General features: G+C 46.3%; 1 protein-coding gene across 1 annotated transcript in view; it reads right to left on the bottom strand.

The window, feature by feature from the left end:
• Window positions 1-10,980, bottom strand: part of HAPSTR1 (HUWE1 associated protein modifying stress responses) — a 29,685-nt gene extending 18,705 nt beyond the window's left edge. The window contains exons 1-2 of the mRNA XM_084764768.1: window positions 10,411-10,980; window positions 9,678-9,758 (exon numbers count right to left, since the gene is read on the bottom strand). Of these exons, the coding sequence (XP_084620894.1) occupies window positions 9,678-9,758; window positions 10,411-10,636 (307 nt within the window). The 5' untranslated portion in view covers window positions 10,637-10,980. The remainder of the gene's footprint in view (window positions 1-9,677; window positions 9,759-10,410) is intronic.
• Between the last annotated feature and the right edge of the window lie 3,882 nt (window positions 10,981-14,862).

Here is a 14,862-nt window from a genome sequence, read left to right as displayed (position 1 = left end):
CCAGGTGTACCTCTGTGATTTTTGTGAATTCCAAGACCATTAAGGCTACAGAAAGATGAAAGAACGAGAGAAAGAAAGAAAGGGGGGGGGTTAAAAAAAGAAAGGCCAAAAGTGGGATGACCATGAAGTAGGTCTATTCTCTTAAAAAGTAAGTTCAAACAGAACTAACCATTCTTACGGAGAACACCTGCTCAATTCCTAGTTCCAACATGGTAGTTCACAGCCCTCATCCCAGCACAGGGAGGCAGAGGCAAGAGAATCTCTGTGAGTTGGAAGCCATCCAGGTCTACAGAGAAAGCTCTAGGACAGTCAGGACTACATAGAGTGAGACCTTGTTTTTAAAAACCAAAAATTCAAACCATTATGACGTTGAGAATGTAAAATGAGTCTAATTTCACAAAAAGCCAAGAGCGAGGGGCTGGAGAGGTGGCTCAGAGGTTAAGTGCACTGGCTGCTCTTCCAGAGGTCCTGAGTTCAATCCCCAGTAACCACATGGTGGCTCACAGCCATCTATAATGGTGCCCTCTACTGGCCTGCAGGTGTACATGCAGACAGAACATTGTATAATAAATAAATTAATAAATAAATAAAATAAGAGTTTTGTTAAAGTCCAGCTTTCCCAGCACAGTAGTGGCCTGCACTAGGAACATTCTGTGCAGTACCTTTGTGCATAATTCAGAGCCAAAATTGGTCAGGTTTTTTTGTTTGGTTGGTTTTTTGAGACAGGGCTTCTCTGTGTAGCCTTGGCTGTCCTGGACTCACTTTGTAGATCAGGCTGGCCTCAAACTCACAGCAATCCTTCTTTCTGCCTCTGCCTCCCAGTGGAGAGTGCTGGGATTAAAGGCATGTGCCACCATGCCCGGCAGGATTTTTGTTGTTGTTGTTGTTGGTTTTTTGGTTTTTAGGGGTTTTTTTGTTTTGGTTTGGTTTGGTTTGGTTATTTTGGTGTAGAGTTCAAACTTTACACGTGCTATACTCATATTCTGCCACTAAGTACATCTTCGGTCCTTTAAATATTTTTTAATACAAAACTCTAAATCAGCAGAACAGGTATCCCAATTGAGAAACTGAGACTCAAAGGGCCTTGTCCAAAGCTAGGTTAAGAAGCAGTTTCGTAAGCAGAAACCTACTTTGAAAACAAAAAACAAACAAAAACAAAAAATTCAGTCTTCTTTACAAGCCAAGGACACAACATTAGATCAAAGCAACCACTTCTAAGAACAATTACTATCCACACATTTAAACTGACCATCTACAATCTAATAAGGAAAAACAAGAATTTAGGTTTTGTTTTTTCAGACAGGGTCTCAATAGCCCAGGCTGACCTGTGATTCACTTACAGTGAGGATGGCCTTGAACTTCTGATCCTGTTGCCTCCACCTCCTGAGAGCTGGGTTTATTGGCATATGCCACTATGCCTAGTTTATATGGCGCTGTATTTGATCCAGGACCTCACTGAGCATCCTAGGCAAGCACTCAACCAACTGAACTACATCAGTCCAAAAGGACTTTTTTTCTTGTCTTTTTGTTTTTGGTTTTTTTTTTTTTTCGAGACAGGGTTTCTCTGTGTAGCCCTGGCTGTCCTAGACTCATATTGTAGACCAGGCTGGACTTGAACTCACAGAGATCCGCCTGCCTCTGCCTCCCACAGTGATGGGACTACAGGCATGTGCCACATCACTGGGCCAAAAGTAATGGTTTATTAGGAACAGAAGGATCTGAGCCAAAATGAAACTTTTTTCAATTATTTTAGTAACAAAAATGCCCTGCTGTCCCTAAGAAGTTAGAACCTGAAACTTAGTATTAGTTTTTCACTTCCTATGTATTTTCCTAATCTTTAGCCAGAGCAAATGATGGGAACCAGAAGAGAATCACACTAGCTACTGGCTGTATCCTCCCTGACCTCTCTCTAATTCATGTCCTCCTCTTCCTAAAGTTACAAGTTGTTTTGGTTTGGCTTTTTTTTTGGGGGGGGGGGTCAGTTTTTGTTTGTTTTTGTTTTGTTTTGTTTTGCTTTTCGAGACAGGGTCTCTCTGTGTTAGCCTTGGCTGTCCTGGCATAGATTTGTAGACCAGGCTGGCCTCGAACTCACAGTGATCCTCCTGCCTCTGCCTCCCAAGTGCTGAGATTAAAGGAGTGCGCCACCATGCCTGGCCTAGTTTTTTTCTTTTTTAGACAGGGTTTCTCTGTGTCCAGGACCAGGCTGGCCTTGAACTCAGAGATCCGCCTGTCTCTGCCTCCAGGGGTGTGTCTACAAGCCTGGGGCACAAGTTTTTGTTAAGATAACTAACCATCTGGTAAACAAAGTTCCTTCCACATTTGATTTAGGATAGAACTTGTAACTTAGTCCTAAGTAAGAAACTTGCATAATCTCACATCTACCTGTGGTACTAATTCTCAGTAAGGAAGCCATTCTGGACAAGAACTCTGTAGCAAATTAGCATGGGCTCTTCTAAGTTTCAGGGTAGCACTAACATAAAACTAAACTGAACACAAGCTATAGACACAGACAAAAGACAGGTGCACATGCAACAAGGAGATAAATGCATTCCTATGCACAGCCTGCAACTTAGAAGGGAACCAATTGGTACACATAAAAAAAAAAAAACTAACTTAACATACATCCATTTGTCTGTTTACATATATGGGCACATGCTCAGGGGTCAGAACCTGCGGGATCTACCTTGTGAATCCTTAGGTCCTCACACTTGGGAACAAGCAAGTCTTCACCAACTGAGTCATCTCACTGGCCTGAAAATGTATGTATCCTATAAATTTTACAGACAGAATAAACTAGACATGGTAGCAAATGCCTGCAATCCTACCATTTAGGAAGCTGAGGCAAGAAGGGCTGCAGGAAGTTCAAGGCCAGCCCGGGCTGCAGAAGTTCCAAGAAAGTCTGGGTTATTTACTATAAAACAAGATCTTGTCTCAAAACCAAAGGTCAAAAATAAGAAAAAGCTTCAAAACTTGGTACTTTTTGCAATAAGGAATCACAAATCTTTACCATCTACCTCAAGGCAGAACACACTTTGACTATTGCTATATATAGGTACTCCCAAGTTGTAACAGACTTTGCTTATGTTCAGTTCACCTTTAGAGTACAGATAACAGGTTAAGTCCAGTTTGGCCACATGGAACTAAAATGAATGTTAGAGATTGGATATGAGCCGGCCAGTGATGGCAAGGCACACACCTTTAATCCCAACACTCAGGGAGGTAGAGGCAGGTGAATAGCTGTGAGTTTGAGGCCAGCCTGGTCTACAAAGCGAGGTCAGGAAAACCAAGGGCTCTGTTGCACATTGTCCAAAGCTTATTGTAATACATATACAATTTTAGAAGACAAAAGGAATATTTCCTTTAATGTTAAGCACTTCCCACTGTGCAAAAGAATTGAAACAACAGTTAAAACCTGATCCTCAGCGCTATCAGCATTTGAATACTCCCTAATTGCCCACACAAAGCTAAAAAGTTGTATTATACTTGTGGCCTTATTAAAGCAAATGAAGAGATCAGCAGTGAAATGTGGGCCTCTGATCACTTCTAGAACCACATAGCTAACAAGAAGCAGAAGACACTTTTTAAAAGTAGAAGTAGGGGCTAAAGTGGTGGCCCGGTATTTTAAAGCACTTGGTGCTCTTAAAAGAAGCCAGATTTGGTTCTCAGCACACACATGGTAGCTCAAAAATCATTCACACCTCCAGTTCCTAAAGTTCTGGTGCCCTCTTCCAACTTCCACAGGTACCAGGCAAACACACATGGTGCATATATGTGCAGCAAAACACTCATACATATATGTTTTTTTAAATTTTAAAACTTTAAGTAAAAGTTAAGAGGTAAAACAAGTTGCCAGGCGGTGGTGGCGCACACCTTTAATCCCAGCACTCAGGAGGCAGAGGCAGGTGGATCCCTGTGAGTTCGAGGCCAGCCTGGTCTACAATGTGAGTCCAGGACAGCCAAGGCTACAGAGAAACCCTGTCGTCTCGAAAAACAAAATAATAATAATAATACTAAATAAATAAAATAAAATAAAAGAAAGAAAGAGGTAAAACAAATTAAAGAGGCAGAGGCACACAAAACTTATAAACCCAAACAGGACCATCGTAATTTTGAAGACAGGCTAAGACCAGATAGCACAAAGCCAGTATAATAAAAAAGAAAAGCATAGTTCTACAAGGGGAAAAAACAAGCCAGATAAGGTAGCTCACACCTTTAATCTCAGCACTCTGGAGGTAGAGGAAGGAGGATTTCTGTGAGCTTCAAGCTAGCCTAAATAATTTTATCTCCATGCCAGGCAAATTACATGGTGTAGGTAGGTAGGTAGGTAGGTAGGTAGGCAGGCAGGCAGGCAGGCAGGCAGGCAGGAAGGAAGGAAGGAAGGAAGGAAAGAAGGAAGGATATGCCTTTAGCACTTGGGAGGCAGAAGCAGGTGGATTTCTGTGAGTTAGCGGCCAAGCCTGGTCTACAAAATGAGTCCAGGACAGTCAGGACTGTTACACAGAGATACTCTGGGGGTGGGGGTGGGGGTGAGATTAAAAGAAAATAAAAGAAAACTAGGGTACCAGCTCCCCCTAGCCTAACTTTGTATCCTATGGACTACCCAGGTTAACCTTGTCCTGAATGACAACCACCAGGATAAGCATCCCCAAGCAAAAGAAAGAATTCAGAGACAGACATAGTAACATACCCATAATCCTAAGTACTCAGCAAGCTGAGGTAGAGCCATTGCAAGTTGCAGACCGGCCATAACATTGTCTCAAAAAATATTTTTTCAGGATTATATGCAATACTTTCCTAATGAAGAACTAAGACAAAAATGGAAACAAGTTGCCCAAAGAAATGAGGTAGATAAGTAAACACATGTCTGGTGGTGCAGCTCTATGGCATGCTGTATTTCATCCCTAGCACCTTCACCCCAAGAATGACAAAATAAGTCAAAAACCTTATCGCCTCCCTCCTCTGAAGGGAGGGAAAAAAAAAAAGCCAGTTTGACAGATCTGCATAGAAGCTCCAGGTTCTATATTCATCAAGCTATATTCCCAGCCCTTTCTGAGACAGGGTCTTACTGAGTAGCACAGGCAGACAGGGAACTTGCCATCTTCGTTCCTCAAATGCCAACAAGGATTTACAAGCCTGTATCACCAGGGCCTCCCCAGGGCCTGCCCAAGCACTCCATTTTGCTGAGTTCTGTCCTCATTAGAGACAACACCAACTTGTTTTCTCTTGCAAATCCTTCTAGCTGCATCCCAACTAAATATAAGGGCATGCTCAGTTTTTCAAAAGCTTACTGGCAATTAGAAGATTCCAAAGGTCTAGGAATGGGTTCAGTGGGTAAATGTCCTTCTCATAAAGACTGATGACCCAACTTTGATGCATGTTTAAAAGAACCAACTCGGGGCTGGAGAGATGGCTCAGCAGTTAAAAGCACTGACTGCTCTTCCAAAGGACCTGGGTTCAATCCCCAGCACCCACATAGCAGTTCACACCTGTAACTCTAAGATCTGACACCCTCACACATGCAGGCAAAACACCAAAATTAAAATAAAAATAAATAAATAAAAAAGAACCAACTCCTTTGATTTCTGCATACTCGTGCAACGTATACAATATATATATATTTTTTTTTTAACTTCTCCTTTCCTCTGCATTCATGACCATATTCTCCTAACTCTGCTGCTCACCATGTCTTCTCATAAGACTTTCAGAAATCAAGCTATTCCTAGCCCCCAAAAAAAGCAAACCCGTTCCATTCCTCAGTGGATTTAGATGAAAACTGAGAACAAAATCAGATTTAACTCCAAGAGAACACACTAGAGGAGAGCAAAGCTGGGTCTATAAGAATTCACAGTGTCAAGACTGCGGGTTTATTATGAATTATGGTCATGGATCAATAATACCTTTAATCCCAGCACTTGGGAGACAGAGACAGGCGGATCGCTGTGAGTTTGAAGCCAGCCTGGTCTACAAAGCGAGTCCAGGACAGCCAAGGCTACACAGAGAAACCCTGTCTCAAAAAAAACCAAAAAAATAAAAATAAAAAAAAATAAAATAAATTGATTAATTAAAAAATTGGGGGTATGGCTTGTACAGTAAAAATTTAAACCAGGCGGTGGTGGCACAACTTCAATCCCAACACTCAGGAGGCAGAGGCAAGCGAACCTCTGTAAATTCGAAGACAGCCTTGTCTACAATGAGTTCCAGGACACCGGAAGCACACAGAGAAACTCTCTCAAAAAACAAAAAGAAAACATAGCATCTTTAAAACAAAGCAAAACAAAAAAAACATGTTATTTTTAAAAGAGGATCAGGGAGGCTGGTCAGTGGTGGCCCACGTCTTCAGTCCCAGCACTCAGGAGGCAGAGGCAGGCGGATCTCTGTGAGTTTGAGACCAGCCTGGTCCACAAAGATACTCCTTGACAACCAGAGCTACACAGAGAACCCTGTCTCGAAAAACTAAAGAGGATCCCTCCAAAGTCTTTCTCCCTGTTTAAGTATTTCACCAGAACTGTGAAAAATCTGACTTAAATTTACCTTTAACTAATGTTGAACTCACTTGTGACACTACTTTATTAATTTTACTGCTTCTATTTAAGTCAAATATTCTTTTGTTTGGTTTTCAAGACATTTCTCTGGGTAGCCTTGGCTGTCCTGGTCTTGCTTTGTAGACCAGGCAGGCCTCAAACTCACAGAGGTCAGCCTGCCTCTGCTGCCTGAGTGCTCAGATTAAAGGTGGGCACTACTATGCCTGGCCAACCAAATACTCTTATTAAAGTTGTATGTCTGTTCTATATTGGCCACACTGAAAAGGTAGAGAAGTATGAAAGTAGAATATTATTCATCCTCCATACAACAAAAATAAGGTGTTGCTAAACTCCAATTCCATACAAAATTTATCTATTCCTATTATGTTTTTTTTAACAGGACACGTAGAATCAACACACACTGACAATCCAAGAACTACATGTCCTATTCAAACAAAAGCAATGTTCCCAAGTTTTCTAAACAAAGAAAACAGAAAATTATTTGTGATTGTTATTTTGTTGTTTTTAATCATGGTCTCAGTACATTGCCCGGGCTAGCCTTGAGATCAGTGGTCCTCAATCTCCCAAGCAGTTAGATTACAGACACTTGCCACCATGTACAGCAATAAGCAGCATTTTCAAATGAAGTAAGCAAACTATGAATTATTTCAGAAACTGAGCATGGTGGCAGCGGCCTTTAATCCCAGCACTCGGGAGGCAGAGGCAGGAGAATCACTGTGAGTTCGAGGCCAGCCTGGTCTACAAAGTGAGTCCAGAATGGCCAAGATAACATAGAGAAACCCTGTCTCAAAAGACAAAAAAAAAAACAAAAAAGAAAAACCATAATGTAAAAGTACCAGACATGGGCGGAACCCAGTGGCCCAAGTACATACCTGTAATCCCAGCACTTCAGAGGGAGAAAAAGAGATAGGGAGATTTGAGTTCCACCACTGAGGAAATAGTAAGATTTACAGCCTGGTGTGGTGGTGCACACCTTTAATTCCAGCACTTGGGAGGCAGAGGCAAGTGAATCCCTGTGAGTTCGAGGCCAGCCTGATCTACAAAGTGAGTCCAGGACACCCAAGGCTACACAGAGAAACCCTGTCTCAAAAAAGATTGACAATGTGAACCCAATGAAGCCATTTCATAAGGATAGAACAATCAGGTAAGTGGTTACCAGGGACTGGAGTGGGGAGATACATTCTATTTGTTAATGGTATGTATATCAAAATGAAGCTACTCTGTGTAGCCTTGGCTGTCTTGGATTCTCTTGTAGACCAGGCTGGCCTTGAACACAGAGATCCGCCTGCCTCTGCCTCTCAAGTGCGAGGATTACAGACAGGCACCACTTCAAGATTGTTTTTATTGTATGTAACCTATAAATTAGGAATTAAAACTACTTACAACTTTATTTCTACATAAAACCAAGAGCTATTATTCCAAAGAGAATGCTTAAGATATTCAATCACTGATAATTATTCATTAATCAAAACTTAGGCTACTTGGGCTAGGGTTGTGACTCAGCAGTCATCTGACTAACTACCTAGCATTTTTGAGGACTGTGGATTCCATCCCCAACACCTTCTACCAAAATCTTTAAAATCCAACTATATAAAATCAAAACTGATCAGTAATCACTTAAACTATGTTTCTAGCAGGGCATGGTGTTTAATGCCAGCCTTTGTATACTACAAAGTGAGACCCTGTCTCACAAAAGCAAAGAAAAAGTCAATATGCTTAAGACTGGACTCTGAGTTGCTCATTCTCTAAAATAACATTTTTTATTAACAATTCTCAAAATTACTGTCCCCTCAAACTACCAACTATACTCTAGAATTCTTACAGAATGCTTACATCAAGAACCTGACATTTAGCCAGGGTGGTGGCTTTAACCCCAGCACTTGGGAGGCAGAGGTAGGTGAGTTTAAGGCCAGCCTGGTCTACAAAGGGAGTTCCTGGACAGCCAGGGCTATTACACAGAGAAACCCTGTCTCCAAAAACAAACAAACAAACAAAAGAAATCTGACATTCAAGATACTCCATAATCTTTCAACCTAAAACTGTTATTTCCTAAAGTGTACAAAATTCCATTACCAGTTTAACATTTGAAAGCCTTTTACTTAGCAACATGTATACTACCAATCAATTTTTTTGTTTGTTTGTTTTTTTGTTTTTCAAGAAAGGGTTTCTCTGTGTAGCCTTGGCTGTCCTGGACTTGCTTTGCAGACCAGGCTGTCCTCTTGAACTCTGATCCACCTTACTCTGCCTGAGTGCTGGGATTTAAAGGCATGCGCCACCACGCCCTGCCTTTTTTAAATCGAAATTATTTTATCACAAGAAAATTTCCAAAGATGTAGTAATGCACAAAAATCAAACCTACTTTTAGCAAGAGTACAAAAGCAAAACCCTACACCTACACACCTTCAGCCATCAGATCTGAAAAACAAACCCCCCAAAAGCACCACCATCAAACACAAAGCTCATTCAAAACTCTTATTACAGATGCCAGTAATTTACAGGCAATTGCAAAGTAGTTTTGAAAGAAAAGATCTGATAAACTTGCTAGGGACAGGACAACACAAACCATTCCAATCCAATCAACAAAAGTTCAGAGCACTTCAAGGCTAGCAAACTACGATGCTCCAAGAGGCCAGATTAAGAATCTTCCAAAGGTTGGTGATCCCACCTCTGTGCTACAAAAAAGGGAAAAAAACAAAACAAACAACAACAACAAAAAAAAAAGCCACTTTTCTTTCTTCCCTTGAAGCCTTTTCCAAAGGGAAATAAGGCTCACCAGTCTTCCACTGCAGAGCTTCTCGATCTCAGCACTTTGGGGACTAGGCATGTCGGCTAAAGGGTAGGAGCTGGGGGATGTCTCAGGCACTGAATGACCACCATATGCCAACAGCAGCCCCCTCTTAAGAATGACAACCAATGTCTCCCAGACATTGTCATATGTCCCGGAGGGAGGAGTCGGAGGAGTGTCAAAAATCGGCGCAGGGTATGTAGCTAGAACACCACCGATAGTCTCAAGTTGCAAGGCATTCAAGGTTAGCAAGAAGCTGGATGTGAGAGCAGAAAACACACCCAGAACATCCATGGCCTGCCCTTCCTCCGTTCCCCCTTAACCTGGCAATACAGCAAGGTTATCGTTACCTTTGTAGAGGTTGGTGACAGCGGTGGCTGCGTTTTGGAAGGGGACCCAGAGAGATAGTCCTGGTTGCTGACATACTCGGTCTGGAAACAAAAAGGAAAAAAAAAAAAACAAAAAACAATAGGAGGGATAGAGAGACACACAAGGACACAGAGAAAGAAAAGAATGTTATTTGGGCGTCAGTCGGTCCGGACCGGCCATATTAGGTTTCGCCATTTTGTTCAGGGTTTGGGGATCCCAACGGGAGCATGAAACCGGAGTTACTGGGTCGAGGAAGGGGAACCTGACAACAGCTCAGCCCGAGCCGCAAAAGCGGCCTGGCAGGCGCAGGGAGGCGCCCCTCGCAGTCTCCGCCCCGAGGCCGACTCGGGGCACAATAGGGCCGCCCCACCACCTTCCTTCGCCATTTTGTGACAGGGACTCCTCCCCTACCCCCGGGATCCGGGCCGGGGACAGCCGGATCGGTATATGGGGACCCTCCGGGGATACCCCAAATCGGGGGTCTCCTCATCCTTCATCGCAGCTCCCCCCCTCCCTCCCTCCCAGGGCAGCTCCTCTGTCGGAGTCGTGCGGGTCGGATGGCAAAGGGTCTGCGGCGCTGCCGTCCCCTCCCCGCCGCCCGGCTGTCCCCGCAGGGTGCGGGCAGCCACCGGGCCCAAGGGACCCGAGCCGGTAGCCGGGCGAAAGGGCAGCTCCGCAGGCCGGGGCGGCGCCAAGATGGCGGCGCGGCCTCACCTTTGTAGAGCTGAGCCACGGCAGTGGCCGAGTTCTGGAAGAGATGCCACAGCTTCTGCTGCTTGTGCTCGGGCTGCGCGGCGGCCGCCGCCTCCTCCTGCAGCTCGGGGGACAGCTGCTCGTCCTGCTCCGCCTCGGCCAGGCACTGCCGCTCCCACTTGGAAAACCAGTGCTCCGGCCCGTGCTCCTGGATCTCCGCCTCGCCCTCCTCCTTCCGCTCCTCCATCCTCCGCGGCCTCCCGCGGCCCGGCCGCCGCCGCCGCGTCCTCCTCAAGCGGGGCCCCCGCGGGAGCGTCGTCGTCAACAGGCCCGGGGACAAGGGGCCCGGCGGCCGGCCCAGGCCTCCCTCTGCCGCTGCAAGCCCGCCGAGCCGGCGCCCACCCCCGCACGCCCCGGGTCCTCTCTGCCCACCGACCCCCTTGCCCTGGCCTCGCCCGCACACCCCCTTTTCACCGCCCGCCCACGGCGCCGCGGCCCCGCCGCTCCGACCGCCGCCGCTCTCCGCCCGGCTTCCCCTGCCCGGCCTGCGCCGCCGAGCCCACCCTTCCGAAGACTGAAGAACGTCGTCGACGGCGGCGGCGTCGACGCCTCTGCGGCGGCCGGGCCCCGCCCTCCCCCGCCCACATGCTGACTGGAAAGCACCGCCCACTTGGCCTGCGGCGCCCCCCGGGAGGAGGCGGTTGGGGCGTGCCCGTCATCAGCGTTCCCCATTGGTCCGCTGCAACGGGTTCCGCGTGCCGGCCCTGGGACGCGGCGTTCTGATTGGCTTGCCCGCCTGTCGACCTGATGTCATCAATGGGCGGGGGATGGTGGCGGGGGGGGGCGGGGGGAGAGTTAAATGTCAAGGAACATGAACACTGTCGAGCAAGGAGTTGACAGTGTTTGCGGGCAGCCAAGCAAAGCGGAAAAAAAAAAAAGTAAGCCTTAGCCGAGGGGCCGCGCATGCGCAGCGCTGGCCCCCCTTGGTTTTTTTTTTTTAATCACGTGACTCCACCGGGTGACCGCACCCGGCGGGGGCCTTTCTGGGGTTTGCAAGTCGAATGATCACGGAGTGTTTATGTGCTGACTCTTCCTGAGAAGTGTAGGCTACATCTGTTTGCAAAGCACTTTCCATGTTTTAATGCTAGAGTTCTCAATCTTAGTGGGGCAAGGAAAGCGTGTTGAGTCCAAAGGAAAGTCTCCCCGAGGTGCGACCGTCCCAGGGACGCCCACCACCGAGCCTTCTTGGAGAACCTGCCGGAGCCAGACATCAGTCCCGCTGGCACTGTGTGCGCCTAGCGCTAGAAGCGGCCGGCACCTGTCCTGTGCACGCTCCCGGGACACGTGCGATCGCCGCGTCTCTCCCCCGCCCCCCCCCCCCCCATGTGCAATTGCTGACACCCGGGCGCCTGCGCAGCTCCATCCAAGTGGGCAGTCCGGCAAAAGGGATCTCTCGGGGTCTGGGAAGAGGAGGGTAGCAGGGATGACAGGACCTCTCAGCCTCCGAGCTGACAGTCTGGGCAGAGGTCTCTACGACATCTGCACTGCCTGAAAGTCCCTACATGATCTGATCCTGCCTGCTCTGGCTTCTCCCAAAATCACCTCCGCTCTGTCCCATCAACCCTGACCTGACACGTTCCCTGAGCTCCTAGTCTCTGGTCTATCTGAAAATTCATACCCCTTTTTCCTCAAGCTGGGTATAATGGTGCTTTTTGTTTGTTTGTTTTGTATTGTATTGTTTTTGAAACAGGTTTGGGTTTTGTTTTGTTTTGTTTTGTAGTCCTGGAGCTCCCTATGAATACCAGGATTGTTATGAACTCAGAGAGATCCTCCTGCCTCTGCCTCCTGAGCGCTGAGATTAAAGACCTGCACCACCACACGTGGTGAAGTTTGTTGTTTTGTTTTATATATAATGTATTTATTTTTATATTATGTAATATATTATTATATTTTATTTATTTTCTTGTTTTGCTTCATATATAGCTCATTTTTATTCTATGTTCATAGGTGTTTTGCTTGCATGTATATCTGTGTGAGGGTGCCAGAAGCTCCAGAGGAAGCGGAAGTTACAGACAGCTGTGAGCTGCCAATGGGCGTGCTGGATATTTAACCTAGGTTCTGTGGAAGAGCAGCAGCCTGTATGCTTAACCGCTGAGCCATCTCTCCAGCCCCTTGTTTTGTTGTTTTAAATCCTAACTTGTCAGCAATGAGGCTTAAGGAATATTATCACAAATCAATGCCCTGGCCCTTCAGGTGCCTAAAACCAGCCTGTAAAAAGCAACCTATGCTTCAGCCCTGCATGCTGGAACACACGTGCAGAGAATCTCAGCACTCAACAGAACCATCTCTGGCGGGTGGTGGTGGCGCACACCTTTAATCCCAGCACTCGTGAGACAGAGGCAGGAGGCTTTTTGTGAGTTCGAGGCCAGCCTGGTCTACAAAGAGACAAAGGACAGCCAAGGCTACACGCACACACACACATACACACACACACACACACACACACAGAGAGAGAGAGAGAGAGAGAGAGAGAGAGAGAGAGAGAGAGAGAGAATTCCGTGTAAACTGGGGCATTGGGGGCAGAACTAGTCTTTAAAAAAAAAAACAGCCTGTACAAAAGCCACAGAGCATGAAGTCAAACTTGGGAAGGGGACAGAAAGATAGTCTGAGCGTAGGACTAGAGGACAATCAAAAGGAAGGAGTTTCTCTACCTTAGGAGTGAGGTACAGATAAATTCCTATAGGACCCAAGAAGATAGAATGAAAAATGTAAGTCATTCATTCTGCCTTCTCGGCTAGATCCTCCCCAGTCCTGTTCCCCAGAAATACCATGTAACTGTAACTGTTGAGAACTGAGTCATGGGAGTATGTCCAGAGTTTGTGTGTGTGTGTGTGTGTGTGTGTGTGTGTGTGTGTGTCCTAGAGGTGGATATCCTCCCTTAAGGGGGAAGGGGGAGGCCTGGCCCACACCTGGAATGCCAGCACTCAGGAGCCTAAGGCTGGATTTAGGCCAGCCCTAGGGTACAAAGCGATTTCCAGGCCAGTTCAGGGTATGAGTCCCTGATTCAGCTAAACCCAGGATGAAGGTGGTTGCCTTGAAGGCCTGCTGATCTGAGTTCAGTCCCCTGAACCGATACACAGGCAGAAAGAGAGAACAAACGCCATAAAGTTGCCCTCTGACCCACACGCACACCATAGCATGCAGGCATCATGCACACGTGTACACACGCTCATAATAAGTGAAATACAGTGGGAAAAAAAAAGAGAGGTTGGTTTTTTTTTTGGGGGGGGGGGTTGTTGTTGTTTTGGTTTTTCAAGCCAGAGTTTCTCTTGTAGTCCTGGCTGTCCTGGACTCACTTTGTAGACCAGGCTGGCCTCTGCCTCCAAAGTGCTGGGATTAAAGTCATGTGCCACCGTGCCTTTTTTTTTTTTTTTTTTTTTTTAGTTTTGATTTGGGCTTTTAGACAGGATCTCACTCCATAGGCCAGGGCTCACCTAAAACTCATTACATGCCCACATTGGGCTTGAATTTGGGCAATTCTCATTTCTCTCCAGTGCTGAGATGACAGGCATGTGCTGCCATGCCGCGGTGAGGCGATTATTTTATGTGTTACTATTCTTTAAACCTTTGCCTCGTTACATAATTTGGACTCTTCAAGCACTACAGAGCAGCACTGAGGTCCATGCCTCCCGCCAGAGTGCTTGGATTGCCAGCATGCCTCCCTACCTAAGGCGAACTTAAAGACTGATTGATTATGTATACTGTGCTGTCTGCATGTACACCTGCAGGCCAGAAGAGGGCACCATATCTCATAGATGGCTGTGAGCCGCCACGTGGTTGCTGGGAACTGAACTGAGGACCTTTTGGAAGAGTGAGCACTCAGTGCTCTTAACCTCTGAGCCATCTCTCCAGCCCCTATAAGATCAATTTATATGCTGCTTAGACTAGAACTCAGGGCCTTGTGCATTCTAGGCGAGCACTCTACCATCTGAGATGCATCCCCAGCCCCAGCCCTCCTCCATTTTTAGTTTTCTTATTATGCACATCTGGGCAAGATGTATGTATAGGCACACCTGCAAGGTCACACGTGTAAAAATCACAGGCATGTCAACCTCACATGCCTTTTCTCACTGAACCAGCTCCCTAGCCCCACCACTCTTTTGAGAAAGGGTCTTACTATAGCCAAGTCAAGCTATAGCTATAGCTCCAACTAGAGCTCCTAATTCTTGGGTCTTCCCAGTTATGGGATTATAGACATGTGTCATTACAATGAGCTAAGAGGAGGGGAGGAGGAATGCCCTTCTTTTTCTTTTTTGGGGGGTGGGGGGTTTGAGACAGGGTGTAGCCCTGGCTATCCTGGAACTCGCTCTGTAGACCAGGGGAATGCCTTTCTAATAACCTGAAAATCAGCAAGAGTTGGGGGGATAATTAGATTGGGTTTTTGTCTTCTGAGACAGAGACTCACTGTGTCAT

This window comes from Acomys minous (genome assembly GCF_964271855.1).
Source record: "Acomys minous genome assembly, chromosome: 16".
Lineage (NCBI taxonomy): Eukaryota > Metazoa > Chordata > Mammalia > Rodentia > Muridae > Acomys > Acomys minous.
Note: the sequence above shows the minus strand (reverse complement) of the source record. Positions and strands in the feature narration are given on the sequence as shown.